The 25,388-nt window shown below is 42.5% G+C and overlaps 1 protein-coding gene across 1 annotated transcript in view; it reads left to right on the top strand.

Annotated features, from left to right (window-relative positions):
• The window catches only part of LOC126483622 (protein XRP2-like), a 51,790-nt gene that overhangs the window by 16,068 nt on the left and 10,334 nt on the right, over window positions 1–25,388 (top strand). Inside the window, exon 6 of the mRNA XM_050106666.1 lies at window positions 3,580–3,735. Coding sequence (XP_049962623.1) covers window positions 3,580–3,735 — 156 coding nt within the window. The remainder of the gene's footprint in view (window positions 1–3,579; window positions 3,736–25,388) is intronic.

Below are 25,388 nucleotides of genomic sequence, written 5' to 3' on the forward strand. Positions count from 1 at the left end.
CCAGTTAAAAGCTGAACTGAGATTACATGACTGTTGTAATTTTTTTCTCTTACTCTATCTTCTTTCTACACTTGTGAGACATTCTTTTGCTGATGATACTAGGTAACTACAGATTCTACAAATTTATTCAAACTCTAAGACCTGATTGTACAGTATGTTGCCTGACAGTATAATCAGTTTCACAAGACATTGTCCACTAATCCTCTTCACAGCAGTAGCACACTGAGAGAGTGCCTGATTGTTAACAAAGAACTGTTTTGTCAATTTTGTCCTGTTCATAATTTGAATGATATACAAACTTAATATTCACATGCTGTAATTGTAAATTATGTCAGTGAATATTTCTTAACTGCTGTACTGTGTATTTGAAAAAAGCATGATTTTTTGCCCTGGTCATAGCTTCAGAGAGTGCAAATCAAATCCACTTTCTTAGCTTGCTTCACCCCATACCTTGACAAGTTTCAATTAATCATACAGCAGCCACTGCGGACAAAGAACTTCTTATCTCTAATATTGCATTATTGTTCTCTTTGTAAATGTGGTAAAATTCTGTGACTTCCTATTTGCAGAAGTTATTTAAGCATCAGGTGCCATATTTAGAAAGAATGGATTTCAGATCCACGTCTGGCATCCTAATTTAGGTTTCCTGTGGTTTCCCTAAAAGAGTTCAGGCAGATACTGAAGTGGTACACTAATTGGGGCATCTGCTGCTTTCTCCCTTCATCTTTCTCCAACAGAGCTAAACCTCCAACTGTAATGGCCTCAACATCAGTGTGTCATTGAACTCTATTCCTCATTCCTGTCCTGATTGAGAAAGAAACTAGTCACTGAACACCAAATACTGAACCTTCTGTTTCTAGGTTAGATGATGATGTGGCATCCATTGACATCAGACTTCCTCAGCATGTTGACCCTCAAGGAAGATCTTAAGAAATGGCTGCCAATCCAGTCCTAAGAGTGCATGGGATGTGCTGGTAGGTGCAGTGGCCATCCTCTTCAGTCTTTCTCTTAAACACAATGAATGACAACTGCTTCGAAAGAAAGAAAATCACCAAGTGCCAAATGTCAGCTCTTGAGTCACTGTTCTGCACTCTAATAAACTTTGAAATAACCAAATATTAAAATATAATTGCATGGAAATGCTCCCATATCATAACTGATATTGACGGAATAATGTATGAGCCTGACAGTTGAGTCTCTTCAACACTTTCAGTAACTGCACTTTCATCTGTTTACATTGTACATTATCACTTCTTCTTCCAGCAGTTTCCAGGCACACAGCTGAGAAGTTATTTCTCCATAAAATTTCAGCAGAATAATTGAAAAACCTAATTATAGCTCTGCTGCATGCTCAAACCTGATAGATCATTCAGCTTGCTGGAAAAACTGAAATGCAGATACAACTTCTCTTTCTTGGAAGTGAGACACTTGTCCGTAATTTAGTCAGTCAGTCATACTTGCAGATGATACGTATTCCTACAACTTGTGAAATTCCTGCCTATACAAAAAAAAAAAAAAAAATAATAATGTTGTATATTCTAAAGACTGTACGTAGTGTAGATCAAGGAACTTTATATCTCATAAAATACACAGATGTGTTTGATAGAGACTAGAGTCACACATTACTTATAAGTCCAATCAAAACTACTTGGATCCTGAATCATGGGTCTGGCACTTCATTTTGTATTTCATCACTCATCATAACCCCCCCCCCGCCCACCCACACACACACACACACACACAATGATGCTAATGAAATACATGCATTTCATACAGGGCACTAACCAAACACTACTGGGTACTTCTGCACAAGATATGATTCAGTGTCATCTATGCAGTTGTCATAATTACAGAGATTGGCTTACAGTAGATAAGCTCGCATGACATTGCGTGAAGTCATATTTTCAAAGATGGCAATTCATTGTTGTAACTGGGTCACCACAGTCATAACTAGAACTGCTTCACACAGTGTTGTGCTTTAGTGCAATTATTAGTGTATGAACTTCAATTGTAGAAGGTTGTAGGTTCGGAGCCCATCAAGGTAGTGAAGTTATTTTCATTCCTAAATCCAGTCAAAAAGGATTTTATTATTATTTTCATTCAATTAATTTGTTTAAAAGTATCATTCTTTTTCATTTGGAATCTGGCTGTATCACCTACAATCTACAACCAAGTGCCATGAGGATTGCTCAGTGGTTGGTAACGGAGCAGCCTTTGTAGCAAGTGTGAGAATAGTTTTAGGTAACCAATGATAGCTAAAAATTACAGTTTGCTTTTAACGTTGAAATTGAACCTTTTCTGTCTACAGTTTACTAGTAGAGGTTAGCTTTAATTCTGGTGAACAAAGTGATCATGATTTTAGTTCTGCAGCAGATTATTGACCTCTGTTTTCTCAGATACATTACACATCATACGGTTGTGGTTAGCTTAGAACATGAGTTTAAACTCGAGGCTACAAAACCTGTTGTCTGGCGCAGTTTAGTCACTGGTCTCTTAAAATCAGCTGTCAACAGAACAACTTGCATTTCCAACATACCTCATAGTGGTCACTTCGAACATTGCTCCACATTACACATTGTGAAGTGACCCACCATGTTTGTATGTCAACTATAAATGAGCAAGTGAAGGCTGTGTTTAGAAAGTCAGCCAGTATTCAGCACGATAACTAGTCCATGTGAGGGTCATCTGGTACCTGCACAGTAATAGCCCCCTGACTGATGATACCCAACACTTACCTTCCTGCACATGCTGAGAGTATGTGCTTGTATGTGTGATGGGGGTGGGGGGTGCTGGGGGAGGGGGGGGGGGTGAGGCAACAGGACTCCGGACACTGTCAATCCAGCCAAGTGAGCATTTCTCTGGCTGGGTGCCGTCTTGTGGAGGGGAGGGGGGGGGGGGGGGGCACCGCGTCAGGGGTGGGAAACACAACTTAATAATGTTAGACCATGACTTCTACTTCTTCAAGAAGCAAATCCCCCTCAAAAGCGACGGTGACTGCTCTGGTGTCAACCTGATTGCCTGACAGGGCTTGATGTATACAATCTGTGAAATGCATCCCTCATTTCTCCAAGTTTTCATGTTATTCTTCGTTAATCTTTAGTGTTACATTGTACTGAAACATCGAACCCCTTAACATGTTCAGGTTCGTATTGGACCGTATAGTAACAAGTACATCACCACGTTCTTTTACAACAGAGTAATGCTTGGCCTCAGTTTTACCACTCCTACATACTAACACAATTTGCTCAACTTTCTGGCTGATGTCACTAACTTCGTATGGCATACCTGTTGAATGAGGAGCTGATGACCTTGCTGTTTCATCCCTTAAACAACCCACCATAACTAACCTGTGTAACCCTCATCCCAAACATGCACTTTGCTTGACCTAGAACTACTACTACTACTACTACTACTACTACCACCACCACCACCACCACCACCACCACCACCACCACTGAAGCTATATTAATTTTCTCTGTGCTTATGTTGAATGGTTGAATGAGTCCCGTTGTATCGTAATAAGTATTAATATCATCTTTGTTATAAGTGTTATCACTTATTTTTGTGATATTGTTCCAGGCTGATTGTTTGTTACTTCTGAGCAAGGAGGTTCAGTTGAGTACTGCTGAAGCGGAGAAAGTTTTTAGGTCAACTTCTTACAACAGCATCATTCAGAGAGGCCCTGTTGTTGGTCTCCATTATTGTGGACCTGAATGCATTTCTTCATGTCAACAAGTAAGTTTCCCCACACCCACTTCAGTAGTGATTTTATATAACTGTTTACTCACTCTACTGTAATTTCTGCATGTCATAAACATTACAATGTAATTTGAGTACTGTTTTCTATCATAGACTTTTTTGTGTTCCTTAAACCTTCTTGCCGTTATGTGGCAAGGGCTGTTAGGTGTGATAACTCTAAGCTGCTTGGTACTCTAAGCTTCTTGGTAATTACTTGGCTATAATAGGGCCACATTTCAATTACTTGGTTATAACAGAACTTCAATAAAATTGTACTGTTGTGCATGAATGATAACTTTTATGAACATAATGAATAGAAAAATTATCAAGTTCGAAAAACCTTCTCATTGCATTAATGTTTAATAACTGATCACAACAAGACCATGTTAAGGCTGGATCTGTCACTGAAGCTGGTACACAGGCAACTAGATAACACAGTGTTAATGTGTATACTCAAAAAATGCTGCAGGAAAGTTGCTTGAAGAGTAAACACTACATACTTGTTTCTGCAGGGATTTATCAACTGGTCTTGTAGTGACTCTGTCATGATAAGAAGCATCATATGTTAAAAACAGTATAAGAGAAGTTATGGTAATAACATGTATACCATAAACCAGAGTGAAAAAAGCCTGTCTGTCATGACACTATTTTTGTCAACTTTCAGTTAACCTATACTGACCTACTAGTAAACACACTGGACTCACATTTAGCTGGATGACAGTTCAAATATGCATCTGACCATCCAGATGTAGGTTTTCCTTGGTTTCCCTAAATCATTCCAGGCAACTGCCGAAGTGGTTCCTTTGACAAGGGCTTAGCCAACTTCCTTCCCTGTCATTTCATAATCGCATTTCATAATCGACCTTTGTTGACAGGGTTTTAAACTCTAATCCTCTTCCTCTTCTACTAATGAAGATGTAGAATGGCATTGATTTTTTAAAAACATCTGTAGTAACAACTAGAATCTCATTCAGACCTTCATGAAAGACTACATGTTTTAACAGTGAAGTATTGTGGGAACAACGATAAAGGTGAAAGGACTCTGTTTTCATGAAGTTCATATACTACTACTCATCTGAACCTGTCAGTGGTAGTATGTTCGGTTGGTGCATAATTTCATAGCATTTTTCCATAAGTTTAATAAACACAACAGCTACACAAAACAGACTTTAGGCATCAGTTATTATTATTATTATTATTATTATTATTATTATGTCTGAAATATGGTGGTGACAAAATTGTGAAACTGATAACACAGCTCTTCAACAAAATGATACATGGAGATTCAATACCCAACAGATGAAGCTAGGTTACATTAGTACAATATTTAAGAAAGGGGATCACAAAATTTGTTCAAACTATCAAGGAATTTGTGTTACAAACACATTAATGAGAATTTTTGCGAAAGTAATTAAAAACAAACTGGAAAAAAATTGTAGAACCCAAGATGAACAATGTGGATTCACGGCTGGGATATCTTGTGTAGACCATATTTTCACATTACGACAGATTTTGGAGAAACATAGGGAAAAATAAAAAAATATAGGATTAATTTTCATAGATCTAGAATAAGCGTATGATAATGTTCCAAGAAAATTACTTTGGAGAGCACTACATATGGCAAACATAAACCCTTCCTTGATTAAAATAATACACCAGATGTACAGGGCTATTACAAATGATTGAAGCGATTTCATAAATTCACTGTAGCTCCATTCATTGACATATGGTCACGACACACTACTGATACGTAGAAAAACTCATAAAGTTTTGTTCGGCTGAAGCCGCACTTCAGGTTTCTGCCACCAGAGCGCTCGAGAGCGCAGTGAGACAAAAAGGCGACAGGAGCCAAGAAAGCGTTTGTCGTGCTTGAAATGCACTCACATCAGTCAGTCATAACAGTGCAACGACACTTCAGGACGAAGTTCAACAAAGATCCACCAACTGCTAACTCCATTCGGCGATGGTATGCGCAGTTTAAAGCTTCTGGATGCCTCTGTAAGGGGAAATCAACGGGTCGGCCTGCAGTGAGCGAAGAAATGGTTGAACGCGTGCAGGCAAGTTTCACACGTAGCTCGCGAAAGTCGACGAATAAAGCAAGCAGGGAGCTAAACGTACCACAGCCGACGGTTTGGAAAATCTTACGGAAAAGGCTAAAGCAGAAGCCTTACCATTTACAATTGCTACAAGCCCTGACACCCGATGACAAAGTCAAACGCTTTGAATTTTCGGCGCGGTTGCAACAGCTCATGGAAGAGGATGCGTTCAGTGCGAAACTTGTTTTCAGTGATGAAGCAACATTTTTTCTTAATGGTGAAGTGAACAGACACAATGTGCGAATCTGGGCGGTAGAGAATCCTCACGCATTCGTGCAGCAAATTCGCAATTCACCAAAAGTTAACGTGTTTTGTGCAATCTCACAGTTTAAAGTTTACGGCCCCTTTTTCTTCTGCGAAAAAAACGTTACAGGACACATGTATCTGGACATGCTGGAAAATTGGCTCGTGCCACAACTGGAGACCGACAGCGCCGACTTCATCTTTCAACAGGATGGTGCTCCACCGCACTTCCATCATGATGTTCGGCATTTCTTAAACAGGAGATTGGAAAACCGATGAATCGGTCGTGGTGGAGATCATGATCAGCAATTCATATCATGGCCTCCACGCTCTCCCGACCTATTCCCATGCGATTTCTTTCTGTGGGGTTATGTGAAAGATTCAGTGTTTAAACCTCCTCTACCAAGAAACATGCCAGAACTGCGAGCTCGCATCAACGATGCTTTCAAACTCGTTGATGGGGACATGCTGCGCCGAGTGTGGGAGGAACTTGATTATTGGCTTGATGTCTGCCGAATCACTAAAGGGGCACATATCGAACATTTGTGAATGCCTAAAAAAACTTTTTGAGTTTTTGTATGTGTTTGCAAAGCATTGTGAAAATATCTCAAATAATAAAGTTATTGTAGAGCTGTGAAATCGCTTCAATCATTTGTAATAACCCTGTATAAAGATAACATTTGCCAAGTGAAAGTTGGTAATAAACTTTCACAGAAATTTAGAACAAGCGAAGGCCTTTTACAGGGCTGTCCCATGTCCCCATCATTATTTAAAAACTATATAGATATTAGCCTTAGAACATTGTCTCGTAAATGTAATAGTATGAGATTAGAAATAAGAGGTGGAGTTTACCTACATCATTTATTGTTTGCTGATGATCAAGTAGTCATAGCACAAGATGGGAAGGATGCTAACTATATGTGCAATCAACTAGCAGTAGCATACAAAACTTGGGGTTTGAAGATTAATTACCAAAAAACAGAATACTTTGAAGGAAAGAAAATCAAAAAGATAAACACTTTCTGTTATTTGGGATCCATTTTAGAAATCAAGGGAAAATCAGAGTCAGAAATCAATAAAAGAATTAGTAGCGGACGGAGGTTCATTGGGATGCTTAACTCAGTCTTATGGAGCAGGAATGTAATGAGCAGAACTAAAAAATTAATATACAAATCCATATTAGAGTGTGTGGTTCTGTATGGAACGGAGACCTGGACAATTAACATGAAGTGTATTAAAAAATTACAAGCTCTAGAGATGGACTTCTGGAGAAGATCGGCAAGAATCTCCAGGAAAGAAAATATAAGGAACACCGAAATAATAAGGAGAATGGAAATAAAAGAAAGAATATATGACGTAATGGATAGGAAGAAATTGCAGTGGTACGGGCATGTACAACGAATGGAGAAAACCAGAATACCAAAATTGATACTGCAGTGGGAACCGGAGGAGAGAAGAAGAAGAGGATGACCTATGACCACCTGGCTCCAAAATGTACAGCACACAATGAGAAGAATGGGCGCAGAGGAAGAGGACACACAGGATCAAAACACCTGGAGGAATATTTTGAAAATTTATTGTTTGTATTGTAATTTCCAAGTAAATTGTTATGTTGGAGATAAGCCTCTGTCATGAGGGAAAGCTCAAAATAATAAAAAATTATGATTTTCAATTATTCCCATTTAAAGAGAGTGTTTGAACTTGAATTCCTTTATGATGATTGTTTATGTTTTTTCTGAGCACAATTTTTTTTCATGTGTTCATTGTGTTGTTTCTTTCACTCTGCTGTCCATTTCTATCCTGGTCTCTTCTGTGTTGTGGTGTCAAATTTATGTTTTTTGATGATGTTCCTGAATTCAGTTCTATTTTCTGCATCATTTACTGTTGTGTGTGCTTGTCTGAGGTCCTCTTCAACTTCTTTTATCCATTTTGTTTTTCCTCTGCCTGAGTTGATGACTTTAAGAATTTGCTTTGAAATTCTGTTTTCATTCATCCTGTGGATATGTCCTTAGAACTGCATTCTTCTTTTCCTTATTGTATCTGTAATCTTGTCTGTGTATTTATATAATCCTGATGTTGGTCTCTTCTTCCAGATTCCTTGCTCTTGTATTGGGCCAAAAATTTTCCTGAGAATTTTCCTTTCTTGTTTCTCTATTTCTTTGATTTTAGTTTGCCCACCTATTTGTGTTGCTTCAGATGCATAGAGAGCCTCCAGAACTACGACAGTGTTGTAGTGCCTCAATTTTGCGTTAATGGATGTGGACCTTTTGTTATAATAGTTCCACGTGAGTATATATGCTTTCTGCAGTTTTTTTATTCTTTCCTCATTGGCCTTTAGGTTGATCCCTGATGGCTGGATGATTTCTCCCAGGTACTTAAAATGTGGTATTTGTACAATTTTCCCATGGGTTGTCTCAATAGGCAATTTGTCTCTGCGTTTTCTCATACAAGATTTGCAGGCCAGTTCTTTGTGCAATTTCCTATAACTTCTCTATGGCGTTAGTGGCTTCTTTTCTATTATTTGTGAGGATTGCAAGATCATTTGCAAAAGCTAAACACTTCACATTGAATCTGTTATCTTTTCTAATGCCAATTTGGATTTCTTTGACTTCTTTTTCCCATGTTCTGATAATTTTTCCAAGAATGATATTAAAGAGTAATGGTGAAAGTCCGTCACCCTGTCGCACTCCAGTTTGGATTTCAAATGGTTCAGAGATATCCCCCACAAATTTAACCCTGGAGATTGTGTCAGTTAATGTTTTGCCGAATGATTGCTCTTGTGTTTCTGTCAATGCTGAATTCTTCCAGCGTGTTCCAGAGCGCTACTCTGTCTATTGAGTCGTAGGCCTTTTTAAAATCTATGAAAGTGACCACTGTGTTTCAGGTGTGCTCATCTGGAGAATCATTTTCAGATTCCAGATCTGCTCTATGCATGATTGTCCCTTGCGAAAACCAGCGTGGTATTCTCCTATTTGTAGGTCAGCTTGTTCTTCTAATCTATTCATGAGAACTTTTGACAGGATTTTATATGTGACCGGCACGAGTGAGATACCCCTGTAATTATTTGGTTCAGTTTTGTCCCCTTTTTTGTGGAGTGGATGGATGAGTGCGCATTTCCATTCAGAAAGGATCTGTTCTGTTTCCCAAATGTTTAATATGATTTTCTGGATTTTTCCTGTTAATCTTTCATCATTTAGTTTCCATAGTTCTGCAATAATTCCATCTTCTCCTGGGGCATCAATAATATAAACTCTTTTACTATTTACAATGATCTCCCAATGCTGAACTACCCTTTTGAGTATCTGACTGTAGAAATTGTGGTATTGAAGTAAAGAACTCATCAAGCCATGTTTGGAGCACTTTCACTTCCTGGTAGGAAGTTCCTTAAAGGTTGTTTGGTAGAGTGCAAAAGGTGAAAGTCAGTGGGTGCTAGATCAGTTGAATAATATGGTTGCAGAATGACTTCCCAATCCAACTCCTGAAAAGTGCTTTTTGTCCCTCTAGCAGAATACAGGCAGGCATTATCGTGGAGTAGCATCACTTCACACAGTCTTCCTGGCCATTGTTCTTTGATTACATCTGCAATCGTCTCAGTTGTTGACAAAATGTCAGCAGTCGTAGTTACACCTCAGGGAAGCAATTTGTAGTACACCACACTGTTGCTTCATTTGCAAAACCTTATCTTTTGTGGATGTGCGCAGGTATTTTGCGGGGAGTTGCTGCTTTGTTTTGGTTCAACAATTCCTTTATTTTCCTTAAGTTAGCATAAAGACACCATTTCTCATCACCAGTAATGATACAGGATAGGAGTGGTTGTTGTTGACCACGAGCCAATTGATGATGAGCAATCACAGATGCACCCACAAATTTTCGTGATTTTGGCTTAGAGCATGCAGTATACTTACACCTGATTTTTTAACCTTCCCCATTGTATGCAAATTTCACACAATGGTGGAATGATCACAGTCTGTCACATTTGAAATTTCTTGAGTACACTGGTGTGGATCATTGTGGATTAACTTGTTTAAATGGTCTTTATCAAACCCAGAAGGTCTTTCTGAACATGGAGAGTCACTAGTAGCAAAATGATCCTCCTTAAAATAGGAAAACCATTTTCTTGTCATGCTCTGTACAGCAGCATAAGCCCAGTACACAACACAATTGTTTCTGCCTCCACTGTTGTCACCCCGCTGTTGAATGCAAACAAAAGAATACGTCAGAAATGATCTGATTTCTCTGCTTGACAGTCCATCTGTAGCATCCACAGCTTCACTCACTATCTTCAAATGACAAAATGGTGATTTGTAAACTCAGATAGCAACAGGGAACTACAAATAAAAAACAACAATCGACAAATAAACCCATAGCAACTGGAATACCAACATGTAAAACAAAAATGTTATGAACTTATGCCCCAAGCTAATATATTATGTTGTAGGGCATGCCCTGTATGTGGCAGGGGATGACCTTTTCAGTTTCTATTAGATGAAGTCCTAGGCAGTTACTTTTTTTTCATTATGCAATTCTGTTCTCATAGATTCTGCAAAGTGGGAATTGTCTGACAAGTTGAAGATCAGCAACTGTCTCACAATTTAGTTTCATACATAACACAGTGATACCTTTGAGTGGAATCCACTGGAACACATTATTTAGCAAATGCTTCACAGCTGTTATTTGAATGGAGGACATGATGAATTACACCAGGGAGCATGTGTACCCACTCCTCAAATTTTTAAACAGTTTCAGCATGTGGTCATAGGTGAAGTGAAGAACCTTTCTTTACCGTGCCAAGCACACACAGCTGCAAAACCCCCCAGGGGGTCCACAACTCTTTTGTGGATACCTGTGTAGCAAGCACGGGACGCCAAGCTAATGTGGCCCTCCTTCCTTTCCGGGCTGCATACCTTCCTATTCTGCATCCTTCCCCATCCCCCATCTTTGCCCCCCCCCCCCCTCCCCCGTCACCTCCACCTCTTCCCTTCCCTTTCTCCCCCTCTGGGAGTATGTTTTGTGCCTACGTCCGGAGACGTACGCTCGAAAATGTAACACATTCTTCGCTTTCTGTGCTTGCAAGTCTTCGTCCTTCCTTTGTCCTTCTCTTTTCCTTACCTCTTCTCTTTACCCTTTCTCCGCTGCGGCGTTTGAGACCTCTCTTCTTTCCTTTCCCCTTCTTTGTTTTTCCCTTTCTCTTTTTTCCTCCCTGTGCGTGTCTGAAGGCCGACCCACGCATTTCCATGCGTAGCCGGTGACGGGGTAACGCGTAATTCCCCGCCCCCGGTAGACAGGTAGACCACGTACGTACCCCCTGGTAACGGCCAGGCCCAGGGAGGGGTAATTACTCAAGCTGATACCTTTCGAAAGTGCCGATTGGTCCCTCCGTCCGTTTCTCGAGAGATGTGACCTGAGGTGTGAACAATCACCTAAGGCGGGAGTGCCCTCAGAGAGGGCCCCCACAAGGGAGGAGTGCGCCATCGGAGACGCTGGTAATCATGGCGGATACTTCCGCAATGGTTTCCTCATCTTCTACTATGTCTGCTCACAAGCGTAAGTTCAATGAGTCTCAGCCACAGACAGTTCTTCTATCGTTTCCACAGTTCCTTGTTGTTTCTCGGTCTGACGAAGGTCACGACTTCTCCATGGTCAACCCTTTCATTATTCAGAAAGGTGTCGACGCAATTGCAGGTCCTGTAAAGTCTTGTTCCAGATTACGAAATGGCACCTTGTTGTTAGAAACAGTCAGTGCCCTACAGGCACAAAAATTACTGCTTTCTTCACTGCTACACACCTTCCCTGTCCGGGTGGAAGCGCACCGCACTTTAAATTCCTCACGTGGAGTCGTTTATAAACGCTCCCTCGACAGTTTGTCTGATGAGGAAATTCAACACTACCTGTCTGGCCAGGGCGTAACTGCTGTTCATAGAGTCATGAAAAGGGTTGACATGAACATCGTTCCAACCCGTACTGTCTTCTTGACATTTGACAGAGTTCAACTCCCATTGAACATCAAAGCGGGCTATGAGATAATTTCCGTTCGCCCTTACATCCCAAACCCTACACGTTGCTATCGGTGTCAGCGGTTCAATCATACCAGCCAGTCCTGTTCCAATCCGGCCAAATGTGTTACGTGTGGCAAGGATGCCCATGAGGGTGCTTGTCCACCCCCATCCCCTCGTTGCATCAACTGTATGGGTGACCACGCTGCTTCCTCTCGAGATTGCCCCATCTTTAAAGACGAAAAGCTCATTCAGGAAATCAGAGTGAAGGAAAAGGTGTCGACCTTTGCTGCTCGAAAATTATTCGCCAGTCAAAAGCCCACTGTGCCTCAGACAGCTAAATACAGCACTGTCCTTGCCTCTCCTCGGCCAACAAAGGAGGCGGCCACGCAGACTTGTGATCTCACCTTCAGTGCCACAGTCGTCAGATCGGCCAGCGCAAAGATCGCCCGTTCAACCTCCCCACTTTCGCCTGCTCACACTAAGACTCACCCTTCATCGGGTTCTGCTAAATCTCGAGCCCAAAAGTCAGACACCCGGACTTCCAAAAAAGAGCCTACACGTGAAGATTTTTTACGTACCCAAATTAACAACCATCAGTTCCTCCTTCATCTAAACATCCTGTTTCCAAGAAGGCCAATAAGAAACCCAGTTCCTCTCCTCTGCCACGGTGTGTCTCATCTACAGCACCACCTGGCAGTAGCCGAGGGCCGTCTTCTGTGTCGCCAAGGCGCACTGCTGGCGGCCGATCAACCGGCCGATCGCTGGTGGCAGGAGCTGCTCCTGAACAACCTATGGATCAGGATCTTCTGCCTTCGGCTGACTGCCGTTCCACACTGTCAGTCGCAAGCTCTGAGCTGTCGTTGAATTGAGGGCAACCTTGGTCACATTCTTCCATTTTCTGAGCACCCTATGTCCATTATCATTGGAATATCCGCGACATTCGAGCCAGTCGGGATGAATTGTCGATCCTCTTACGATCCTACTCGCCGGTCATCTTCCGTCTTCAGGAAACAAAGCTGCGTCCCCAAGACCGCTTTGTTTTCTCCCATTTTCAGTCAGTCTGATTTGATCTCCCCTCTGTTGTAGGCACTGCAGCACATGGAGGACTCACGATTCTTCTCCATGATACTCTCCATTATCACTCAATCCCCTTATACACTTCCTTCCAAGCTGTCGCTATCCGTCTTTCCCTTTCTGGATACACCTTCTCTCTTTGTACTTATACATTCCATCGTCCACACCAATGGCACGAGCTGATCTCCTTCATCTTCTTGGTCAGCTTCCACCCCCCTATTTGCTGGTTGGGGACTTCAATGACCACCACCTGCTTTGGAGATCTCCACATCCTTGTCCGCGTGGCTCACTATTGATAGACGTCTTCCACCAAGCGGATCTTGTTTGCCTCAACACTGGGGACCCTACATTTTTGTCTGCGTCCACGACAAATTTCTCTCATTTGGACCTTTCGGTCGGTACTATTCCGCTAGCTCAGCGCTTCGAATAGATCGCCCTTGCTGATACACACTCGAGTGACCACTTTCCATGTGTCCTTCGATTGCAGCCACACCTGCCATACATGCGCCCGCGACACTGGAAGTTTGCCCAAGCCGACTGGACACTTTTTTCGTCTCCAGTGACATTCGATGACCGTCACTTTCCTAGTGTCGACGATGAGTTCACTCACATTACAGACGTTATACTTTCAGCTGCGGAACGTTCAATACCTCGCACCTCCGAATTGCCCCGGCGCCCCCCAGTTCCGTGGTGGAACGAGGCATGCCATGACGCAATATGTGAGCGGCGGCGTGCTCTTCGCGTTTTCAGACACCATCCTACATTAGCCAACTGTATGCGCTATAAGCAGTTCCGTGCGCAATGCCGTCGCGTCATCCGCGATAGCAAGAAGGCAAGCTGGGACTTCTTTACTAGCTCATTTAACACCTTCACTCCCTCCTCGGAAGTTTGGAGTTGGATTTGGCGGTTATCTGGTGCGCCTAGTTTCTCCCCGGTCTCTGGGCTCACTGCCGCACATGATACATTAGTGGACCCCGTCGCAATTTCTAACTCATTGGGTCAACACTTTGCTGAGATTTCGAGCTCTTCAAATTACCCGCCAGCGTTTCTCCCGAAGAAATGCGCTGCGGAAATGCAACCTCTTGCTTTCTCCTCTCAAAATCGCGAAAGCTACAACACTGTTTTCTCCATGCGGGAACTCCAACATGCACTCTCTTCTTCTTGCTATTCTGCCCCAGGACCGGATGGTATCCACATCCAAATGTTGCTGCATTTACCATACCATAGTCTGCGTTACCTCCTTCGCCTTTATAATCGAATTTGGACCGACAGTACTTTTGCCAGACAGTGGCAGGAAGCTATTGTCGTTCCTGTTCCGAAACCTGGAAAGGACAAACATCTCCCCTTTAGCTATCGCCCCATTTCTCTCATGAGTAGTGTATGTAAGGTTTCTCCATGATACTCTCCATTATCACTCAATCCCCTTATACACTTCCTTCCAAGCTGTCGCTATCCGTCTTTCCCTTTCTGGATACACCTTCTCTCTTTGTACTTATACATTCCATCGTCCACACCAATGGCACGAGCTGATCTCCTTCATCTTCTTGGTCAGCTTCCACCCCCCTATTTGCTGGTTGGGGACTTCAATGACCACCACCTGCTTTGGAGATCTCCACATCCTTGTCCGCGTGGCTCACTATTGATAGACGTCTTCCACCAAGCGGATCTTGTTTGCCTCAACACTGGGGACCCTACATTTTTGTCTGCGTCCACGACAAATTTCTCTCATTTGGACCTTTCGGTCGGTACTGTTCCGCTAGCTCAGCGCTTCGAATAGATCGCCCTTGCTGATACACACTCGAGTGACCACTTTCCATGTGTCCTTCGATTGCAGCCACACCTGCCATACATGCGCCCGCGACACTGGAAGTTTGCCCAAGCCGACTGGACACTTTTTTCGTCTCCAGTGACATTCGATGACCGTCACTTTCCTAGTGTCGACGATGAGTTCACTCACATTACAGACGTTATACTTTCAGCTGCGGAACGTTCAATACCTCGCACCTCCGAATTGCCCCGGCGCCCCCCAGTTCCGTGGTGGAACGAGGCATGCCATGACGCAATATGTGAGCGGCGGCGTGCTCTTCGCGTTTTCAGACACCATCCTACATTAGCCAACTGTATGCGCTATAAGCAGTTCCGTGCGCAATGCCGTCGCGTCATCCGCGATAGCAAGAAGGCAAGCTGGGACTTCTTTACTAGCTCATTTAACACCTTCACTCCCTCCTCGGAAGTTTGGAGTCGGATTTGGCGGTTATCTGGTGCGCCTAGTTTCTCCCCGGTCTCTGGGCTCACTGCCGCACATGATACATTAGTGGACCCCGTCGCAATTTCTAACTCATTGGGTCAACACTTTGCTGAGATTTCGAGCTCTTCAAATTACCCGCCAGCGTTTCTCCCGAAGAAATGCGCTGCGGAAATGCAACCTCTTGCTTTCTCCTCTCAAAATCGCGAAAGCTACAACACTGTTTTCTCCATGCGGGAACTCCAACATGCACTCTCTTCTTCTTGCTATTCTGCCCCAGGACCGGATGGTATCCACATCCAAATGTTGCTGCATTTACCATACCATAGTCTGCGTTACCTCTTTCGCCTTTATAATCGAATTTGGACCGACAGTACTTTTGCCAGACAGTGGCAGGAAGCTATTGTCGTTCCTGTTCCGAAACCTGGAAAGGACAAACATCTCCCCTTTAGCTATCGCCCCATTTCTCTCATGAGTAGTGTATGTAAGGTTTTGGAGCGTATGGTGAATTGCCGTCTAGCTTGGTGGCTGGAGTCCCGCAGTCTTTTAACACCTGCCCAATGCGGTTTCCGAAAGCATCGTTCTGCAGTTGACCATCTTGTTGCCCTCTCCACTTATATCATGAACAATTTTCTCCGGAAACGCCAAACGGTAGCAATATTTTTTGATCTGGAGAGAGCATATGATACCTGTTGGAGGACAGGCATCCTCCGCACACTGTTCTCTTGGGGCTTTCAAGGTCGGCTGCCCCTTTTTCTTCGCGAATTTATGGCAGAGCGCACATTTAGAGTGCGGGTGAACACTACTCTCTCTCCCGTACTTTCTCCCAAGAAAACGGGGTACCCCCAGGGCTCTGTGCTAAGTGTTGTACTGTTTGCCATTGCCATAAATCCCATTATGGATTGTCTCCTTCCTGATGTCTCAGGCTCCCTCTGTGTGGGCGATTTAGCGATCTACTACAGCTCTCAACGGACCAGCCTTCTTGAACGACGTCTTCAAGGATGTCTCAATCGCCTCCGCTCTTGGAGCATCGAAACCGGCTTCCGCTTTTCTCCCAGTAAGATCGTTTGTGTTAATTTTTGGCGTTGTACGGAGTTTCTTCCACCTTCCTTACATCTAGGACCTGTCAACCTTCCGTTTTCGGACGTCGCTAAATTCTTGGGTCTTATGTTTGACAGAAAACTGTGCTGGTCCTCCCACGTTTCCTATTTTTCGGCTCGCTGTCTGCGATCCCTCAACACCCTCCGTGTCCTGAATGGTACCTCCTGGGGAGCGGACCGAGTGGTCCTCCCCCGCCTCTATCGCACCTTAGTGCGATCGAAATTGGACTATGGAAGCATAGTTTACTCCTCTGCTCGGCCATCTATTCTTCGTCGTCTCGACTCTATCCACCACCGTGAATTACGTTTAGTGTCTGGAGCTTTTTACACCAGCCCTGTGGAAAGCCTTTATGCTGAGACTGCTGAACCTCCGCTGTCCAATCGGCGAGCTGTCCTTCTGAGTCGTTATGCTAGCCATCTGTCTTCCATGCCTGCAAATCTGGCTCATGACATTTTTTTCGACGCCTCCTTGGATTTAGGGTATGCAGGCCGCCCTTCCTCCCTACTACCACCAGGAGTCTGCTTCCGTGAACTGCTCCATTCTCTTTCCTTCCGCTTTCCTAAAACTTTCTTGACAACTTGGGGGTACAGCACCGCCTTGGCTCCATCCCCGGACCTGCCTGCTCCATGACCTTTGTCAGTTTCCCAAGGATGGTACCCCTTCACTTGTTTATCATCGGGCATTTGCTGCTCTATGCGCACAAATGAAAGATGCTACATTTATTTACACTGATGGCTCAAAAACATCGTTAGGTGTTGGGAGTGTCTATATTGTTGGCGACACCCCAAATCGATTTCGACTTCCTGACCAGTGTTCGGTTTATACTGCGAAGCTTTACGCTGTTCTCCAGGCTGTCCAATACATCCGTCGCCATCAGCGGATACAGTATGTTATCTGTTCAGATTCTCTCAGCTCTCTCCTCAGTCTCCAAGCTCTCTACCCTGTCCACCCTCTGGTCCACCGGATTCAGGACTGCCTCCACTTGCTCCACTTCGGGGACATCTCTGTGGCGTTCCTCTGGCTCCCAGGACACTTTGATATCTGTGGAAATGAGGCAGCCAATATAGCGACCAAGGCAGCAGTCTCTCTTCTTCGGCCAGCTATTCGCATGATTCCTGTCGCCGATCTACGGAGTGTTTTATGTCGTCGTGTTGCTTTTTTATGGCACGCACATTGGTTGACACTTCCCAATAATAAGTTGCGAGACGTGAAAGCTCTTCCCTGTGCTTGAATCTCTTCCTCCTGATAGGGCACTGTCTTTTTAGCCATCGAAATCTTTTATGTGGCGATCCTCCCCCACTCTGTCCCCACTGCTCTCAGCTGTGGACAGTAAGACACCTTTTACTTGAGTGCCCCTATTTTACTCCATTATGCGTCCGTCTACAGCTGTCGCCTGATATATCTTCCATTTTAGCAGATGACACACGCTCAGCCGATCGCGTTCTCGATTTTATTAGTGCCAGTGAGATGACATCAGTCATTTGAAGCTCTTTTTGGGGACAACCAACCCCCTTCTATAGTGGTTTTTTAAAGCTTTCCTTCTGTTTTTAGTTTCTCTAATTTTTTGAGTTTTGTTCCCATTGCTGCTGGTTTCCAGTTTCGTTTTTTAGCTTTTCCTAAGTCACAGACCGGACGCTAATGACCATAGCAGTTTTGCGCCCTTAAAAAAAAAACCAGCTGCAAATGTTGGATTGAAATCGTGCTGCAGGACTTCATAGTGTTTCAGGTCATGAGGAGAAGATGTCTGCAGCTTCTTGAAGTGAGTAGTAGTGTGGCACATTTCAGTTTTCTATAAACTATGCCACTGGATATGGTTTTACACGAAATAGCCAAAGAGGATTTGAAGATGAAATGGAGTTTGGTCTCTCATTTCCCCTAAATTCGTATTTGAACTGAGAGTGGAATGTTCACAAATTTTGCAGCATTTTTGTTACGTCATTTTCAATTATAGGTGAATCACTGTTGATCTTTTTTTGCTACTTTCACATAAAAGCAGTTGAATGGGTTAAAGCTGCTATGTTAGCAAGGGAGCACACCTGTCCTCATAGTAACTGCAATAGTTTGGCCATAATGTGTAAATGGTATTTTATCAGACCTTCAACTGTCCATTGCGCAAAACTCTAGCATAATATCAGTGCATCTGATATTGGGTGCTTGAGCATGGGATTATTCCATCTCTGAGATCATGCAGGCCCATATCATGTATGATATGATAAAGGTGTACTGTGTATGTCTCAAGAGAAAACCAGTGCCACCAAAGTTTCTATGATGTGCAACAGTTTGTTCTTGACAGTAGCCATCAACTATTCTGTATTAAAAGAGCTGATAGAGTGGCCATAGTGTAGAAAATCACTCACCAATTCACAGAACCAGTGAGCAGCCATGCTGTCCAGAACTGTCACCTTACTTTGATGTACAGGAATGATTGTACAACATTTTTTTCCCTGATCATTGCATGGAACTGAGTGCAGAGATTAGCAACAATGCCTGAACACTACCTCTGGACTCTCAAAGCATGGCAGAAGTTGGGCAGGGCTGTTGAATCTTGGTTCAATTCAGGGGAACACTACATGCAGTGATGCATCCCACTTGCCAACAGGAGACTGTTCAGGCAGGTGATGGAGGTTGTCTCATGTGGTGGATATTTATATGTGGTGAAACAGGACCCCTTATACATCTGACATTGTATCTAACCAGCTACTGATACAGGAACCTACTATCTGATCATATTTGTGTGTTTCTTCAGCACAGCATCTCACAAATAACTTGTAATCGCAGTAAAACAATTTACCACCCTGTCATTCCTGAATTGTGGTTTAAGGAACCCTCAGAGGAAATGATGGTCATCTTACCTCATTTCTGCTGAACTCGTTTTGGACATTATTGAGTGAGATGTGGTCTCTTTGGATCTAGCTGTGCCCAATATCAAAGAATTGTTGGTGGTGGCACTCGTAGGTTAGGGGGGCTTCCCAACACCCACAGTGTCTCGGGAAGCCCATGCCACAACGCATCATCAATCACCAGGGCGGGGGGTGCTACATGCTACTAAATAACTGTCTTTAGTTCAGGTCCACAAGAGTGTACTTTGTGTATTTATCCATCTGGGGAGCTGCATTGAAAAAATAAGTTTCCCTGGCCCCTAAAAAAAAAATGGCTACAACAGTTGTAGATCTACTTCTCAACATACACACCTTCAGATATTTCATCATTTTGTGGGATCAACTTTTGTATCTTTGTGTCATGAGAGTCTGTCACCTGGAGTTTGTTCCAGTGTGTGAAAGCTGCCTGTACTACTTCATCATTACAGAAATGTTGAAGAAATAAGAATTTATAGGGAGGTAAGAAAAGTTGAAAAATTTTGCCATAGTATGGATGAACAAACAAAATGTGCTGAATCTTTGTGGGAGAGTTATGTTCTGAATCAACTCATCAACTGCGTTGTGTACCTATCCATGCTGTTCTAAATAGACTGTCATGGTTTTCCATAGTGTTTTATTATAAAGGGCTCCGTATATGATCAGACAATTTTCAGAACTTTACTACATGTACCAAATATTTGATGGTGTGCGGTGCTATTTGATATGTTTGTCAAACATAGAACATGTTTGAGAGAAATTTTGATTGACAGGAAATTTGACAAGTTTAGTGGTCATTGCTTATGTTGAAGTTTCGCCACATGTGTAGTGAAAAAGAGTTTTACTACAATTTATCCCACTGTATTGTGAGTTTTTACAACTGTGGAAACAATGATCAAGGATAAAAAAAATAGTACTAGCAGTTACCAAAACGATAGAGGTGGTTTGTCTTTCCCAGCCATACGAGGGTATTATAAATGATTGAGATGATTTCACAGATTTACTGTAGCTATGTTATTTGACATATTATCACAGGGTTTTGTACACAAGTAGAACAAAATCAAAAATCTTTGATTATTATTATTATGATTATTATTATTATTATTATTGATAAGAGTGCTTCATATGTGACCCCTCCTGATTCTGCAGATATCAAGCTCATCCCATTTCAGTGTAGCATGTTCCTATCAATCGGTTCAAAAATACTGTTGATTTGAGCTCGCAGTTTGGTAGGTTTGTTGGTAGAGGAGGTGTTAACACTGAATTTTTCATGTAACTTCACACAAGAGTGTGGAGGCCTAACATGAATTGCTGATCATCAGCCCCATCATGACAGATCCATCGGTGTCCCAATTTTCTGTTTAAGAATTTGTGAACATCATGGTGGGAGTGGGGTAGAGCACCTCCTGTTGGTAGGAGCACACTGTCGGCCTCCAGTTGTTGCATGAACCAATATTCCGGCATGTCCAAATACATGTGTCATGTAAAAGTCTTTTTGCAGAAAAAAAAGGTACCATAAGCTTTAAACCATGAGACAGTGCTGTACAATAGCATAGGGATTCCTTGTCCCTCAGGTTCACACATTGTGCCTGTTCACTGTATCATTTACGAGAAATGTTGCTTCACCATTGAAGAGGGGTTTCTCACAAAACTGTCTTCTTCCATAATTGTTGCAACTGTGACAAAAATTCAGAGTCTGACTTTGACATTGGGAGTTAGGGGTTGTAGTAATTGGAAGCAGTAAAGTTTCAGCTTCAGTCGCTTCCTTAAGATCTGCCAAACAGTCGGTTGTGAGATGTTCAGCTCTCTGCTTGCTCTGTTCGTCGATTTCTATGGGCTACGTGCAAAACTCTTATACGCATGATCAATCGTTTCTTCACTTTCTGCAGGCCGACCTATTGATTTCCCCTTGCAGAGCATTCTGATGCTTTAAATGGCACATACCATTGCCGAATGGAATTGGCATTTGGTGTATCTTCGTTGAACTACATTATGAAGTGTTATTGCACTGTCATGACAGACAGATGTGAATGCTTTTCAAGCCCAACATACACTTTCTCGGTACCTGTTGTCAACATTTTTGAGTTTATCTATGTGTTTTGAGTTTTGTGCCAATATGTCAATTAATCTAGCTACAGTGAATTTATGAAATCGCTTCAGTCATTTATAATAACCTTGTATATTATGCAGGAAGAGATTAAGAACAAATTCTGTGCACGGCATACAAGTGGAAATACAATTAAAAATTTTTAAAAAATACAGATAAAATAAAGTAAAAATCAAAGTTCTCTGGTTCTTCCACATGATATGTAGGCTATATGCTCCCACATTGTAATACCTTAACAAAATGTCATTGGAGGACCAAGTAAATGAGAAATAATTTTCACATGCTTGTGTTTTCTGTTTCTGTGTGAGGGTGAAGTGACTCTAAACAAGATGTTAAATGTTTCGCTGTCTATTTGTAGAAAGTTGATGTAGTCATCAGGTTCTGAGTACAATGTAGATTTACTTGTGTATATTTCTCTCTCATTTTATACCATTCCCTGGATGAGCATCTTGTTTTCTTCTTTTTCTTCTTCTTTCCCTTCTTTCAAGACGTTGCCATAGTCAATGTTAGAAATGTTTTATTTGCATTTGTATTGATTCCCAATTGTTTCAGAATACAACGTGAATGATTAGCACCTCCTTCAGAAGTGAAATTAAGTTGGCAAACTTGTAAGATTGTGTACGGGCTTGGTTGACACATCCATGGTTCTATAAGAGCAGATTTGACAAATAAGTTTGATTGTATATGGGAACTCTGACATTAAATGTTCTGTGTTTCACTTCTGTGCAAGTCATTGGTGAATGAAATGTATTTTCTGTCTCCAATAACTAACATCTGTTTTAATGCTAATACAGTTAGCATGAATGTTGTCTTGCGTGAAGGACCATCAACCAACATGTCAGTGCATCAACTTCACCTAAATTCCTAAGATAAATCAAACAGTTGTCCATTCATCATTTGTGCAAATACTATGCAATAATTTGTTGCCGTCATTTTGATACAACTGCACAAATGATAGTGCTATTTCTACACAATGGGCTTTGTGTTTACACATTAAGGTCTTTGCCTCTCACCTAGCTCACAATTTCCTGAACAACAGATGCTTCATTACTACTGACCCAAGGATATGTTGAGTATGAAAGTGATAATTGCTCTGTAGAAAAGTGGAATGTAATTCAGGTGTGTAAGTTGTCAGAAAAATACTGTATAATTAAAAGTAATGAGTTGTGCCTGTTGGTTGGTGCAGCGTATGGATCTGGAGTGAGGCAGACAGTGAAAGGTAGTGGTAACTATGGGTTTACTGCAAATATCTACTGGGGAAACATTTCCTGCCATCTTCCACCACAGGAAAACATACCAAGGAGTCAATAGGAAAAACAAAAATTGCAATATGCTGCAAAAAAATTTCTAAAACCAGAACCACATATAAATTTTTCCGTGCTTCTTTGTAATGCAGTGAAAATAATATGAGGATGTTTCGTATTCTTTTAGGAAGTGAACCACAAAATGTGATATGCATAATGAGATGATTAACAAAAATGAGAAAAGGCAACCACTCAGTTAGTCAGTTGATGGACAGTGCATAGAAAATAGCACAGAGATGTGCAGATAACACCAGCATACTAGAGAAGGAAAGGCAAAATTTTAAGTACCACCTCGCAAAACTAAAGTTGCTTAATGAATTTTTTGACACTGGTCTTGCTGCAGTGGTTTATACCATTTCCTGTCAGATCACCGAAGTTAAGCATTGTCAGGCTTGGCTAGCACTTGGATTACATAACTGTGGGAAGCACAAATAGAAAGACATTTTTATTAGTGCAGCTAGCTATACCTATGACTTGGTGACACCAGAAAAGAAAGACAAAACGGTAAATTACAAAGCCAGATGCAGTCAGATAGAACGACAAATTTCATGGCTATTTGGAGATTTGGAGAAACAAATTAAAGACCTGCAAATGAAAATCACTGTACAGGATGACAAGAGTTCACCCTTACAAACAGCCAGCCTCGGCAACAGCCAGTGGAACAGTGGCACGTAATGTGGTCACGAGTTCCTGAATGAAGAGACAAGTGTTGAAGTTGCTATCAGAGAAGCCTGAGGTTTGGTTTGCCATGTTGGATCTAGCATTCATGCTGAACAACATGACAGAAGATTACACAAAGTACATGGTGGTTGTCAATAGCCTGGATGCACAAACGGTAGAGGCAGTGTCAGATGTTGTATTTAAATGCCCACATGAGACTGGTACTTTCACTTGAGAGACACAGTAATACAATGAAACTTCCTGGCAGATTAAAACTGTGTGGCAGACCTATACTCAAACTCAGGAGCTCGAGTCTCGGTCCACCACACAGTTTTAATCTGCCAGGAAGTTTCATATCAGTGCACACTCCGCTGCAGAGTGAAAATCTCATTCTGGAAACATCCCCCAGGCTGTGGCTAAGCCATGTCACCGCAATGTCTTCCTTCAGGAGTGCTAGTTCTGCAAGGTTCGCAGGAGAGCTTCTGTAAAGTTTGGAAAGTAGGTGACGAGATACTGGCAAAAGTAAAGCTGTGACAGCGAGGCGTGAGTCATGCTTGGGTAGCTCAGATGGTAGAGCACTTGCCCACAAAAGGCAAAGGTTCCGAGTTCAAGTCTCGGTCCACCACACAGTTTTAATCTGCCAGGAAGTTTCATATCAGCACACACTCCGCTGCAGAGTGAAAATCTCATACAGTAATACAGTGTCTATGCACATCCATAGACCAGCAAATGCAGCAGGTCGTGCACCCAGAACATATTGTCAATAGGACACCTTCTGAGTTTTGGCAGCATCTCTTGAAATATTGTAGAGGAGATACACTAAGACATGTTTGACTCACATTGATGCCACTGTTGTTGAAGGCGGTGATTGTCACATGTACCTCTGATAACATCAACTCTGTGTTGTCAATGCGGATAAAAGAGATGCAGTAGTGGGACAAGTAAGCAGAGCAGCAATAACACAAGATGTGGACGGCGACAGCGCTGTGGAAGCTGCAGCCTATAAGGCAAGTGCTGAGAGTTAATGTTGATGCGCAACTCCGTGATGTGAAGCTACAGACTGACATAATGCATAAGTAGCTGTCTATGCTAGTGGCATATCTGTCCTGGACGACAGAGGCAGGCACAGGTGGGATGAGATGAACCTATATGTTGATACCACAAACAGTTAGGCTCAAGGGCTACTAGCTTCACTTCACGTTCCTCATTCCCGAATGAGCTCAGTGCAGTGCAGTAAGCGTAGCAGGCCGTATGTTTTCTGAAAGTTACCAAGATACAGATGAGGTGACAATCACTACAACCATAGTAACTGAGTGTGAAATCGTAGGAAACAAACAAGGTTCTGCACCCATGGTTGGACCAATTATGTGAGAGAGTTTAGCCAGGACAACAGAGAGAAAACTATCCATCTTTTGATTTGCAGCTCCTTGTATTGGCCATGTTTGCAGTTAAAATTGTTGGATGTGAGGTCTGCCAGTTATGCAAAACACTGTTTTTCTCAGTACCCAGTGCCGAAGCATGTTTGGGTACTGAGAAAAACGGTTTTTTGCATAACTGGCAGACCTCACATCCAACAAGAGAGAAAACTGTTTGACTACTCACATTATCTGGGCACCTTTACGTAAAGGAGCAATAAACAAACTGACATTACCTAGTCCAGGGCTTCACAACATACGTGCTCTCGGAGCAAGTTGTGAGCAGCAAGGCGCGAGCACAGAGCAGCGCGAGCACGCTACCCCCACTACCGGACCAGAGCGGAGAGTGGGGAGAGTCACGTGGGGCACACAACAGCTGCCACCAGTCAATGTAAATCTGCGGCCACCTGCAGGGATATCACTCACGAATTATTACTGCGACAAATGAAACAAATAAAGGAGAATGTACACGTGCCACATAATTTTATTAGCTTAGTGTATTCCTCTACATTCGTATTAATTTGTGAACTGTTACACAATAAAAGATGTCACTG

This window comes from Schistocerca serialis, chromosome 6, assembly GCF_023864345.2.
Source record: "Schistocerca serialis cubense isolate TAMUIC-IGC-003099 chromosome 6, iqSchSeri2.2, whole genome shotgun sequence".
In the NCBI taxonomy this organism is placed as follows: domain Eukaryota; kingdom Metazoa; phylum Arthropoda; class Insecta; order Orthoptera; family Acrididae; genus Schistocerca; species Schistocerca serialis.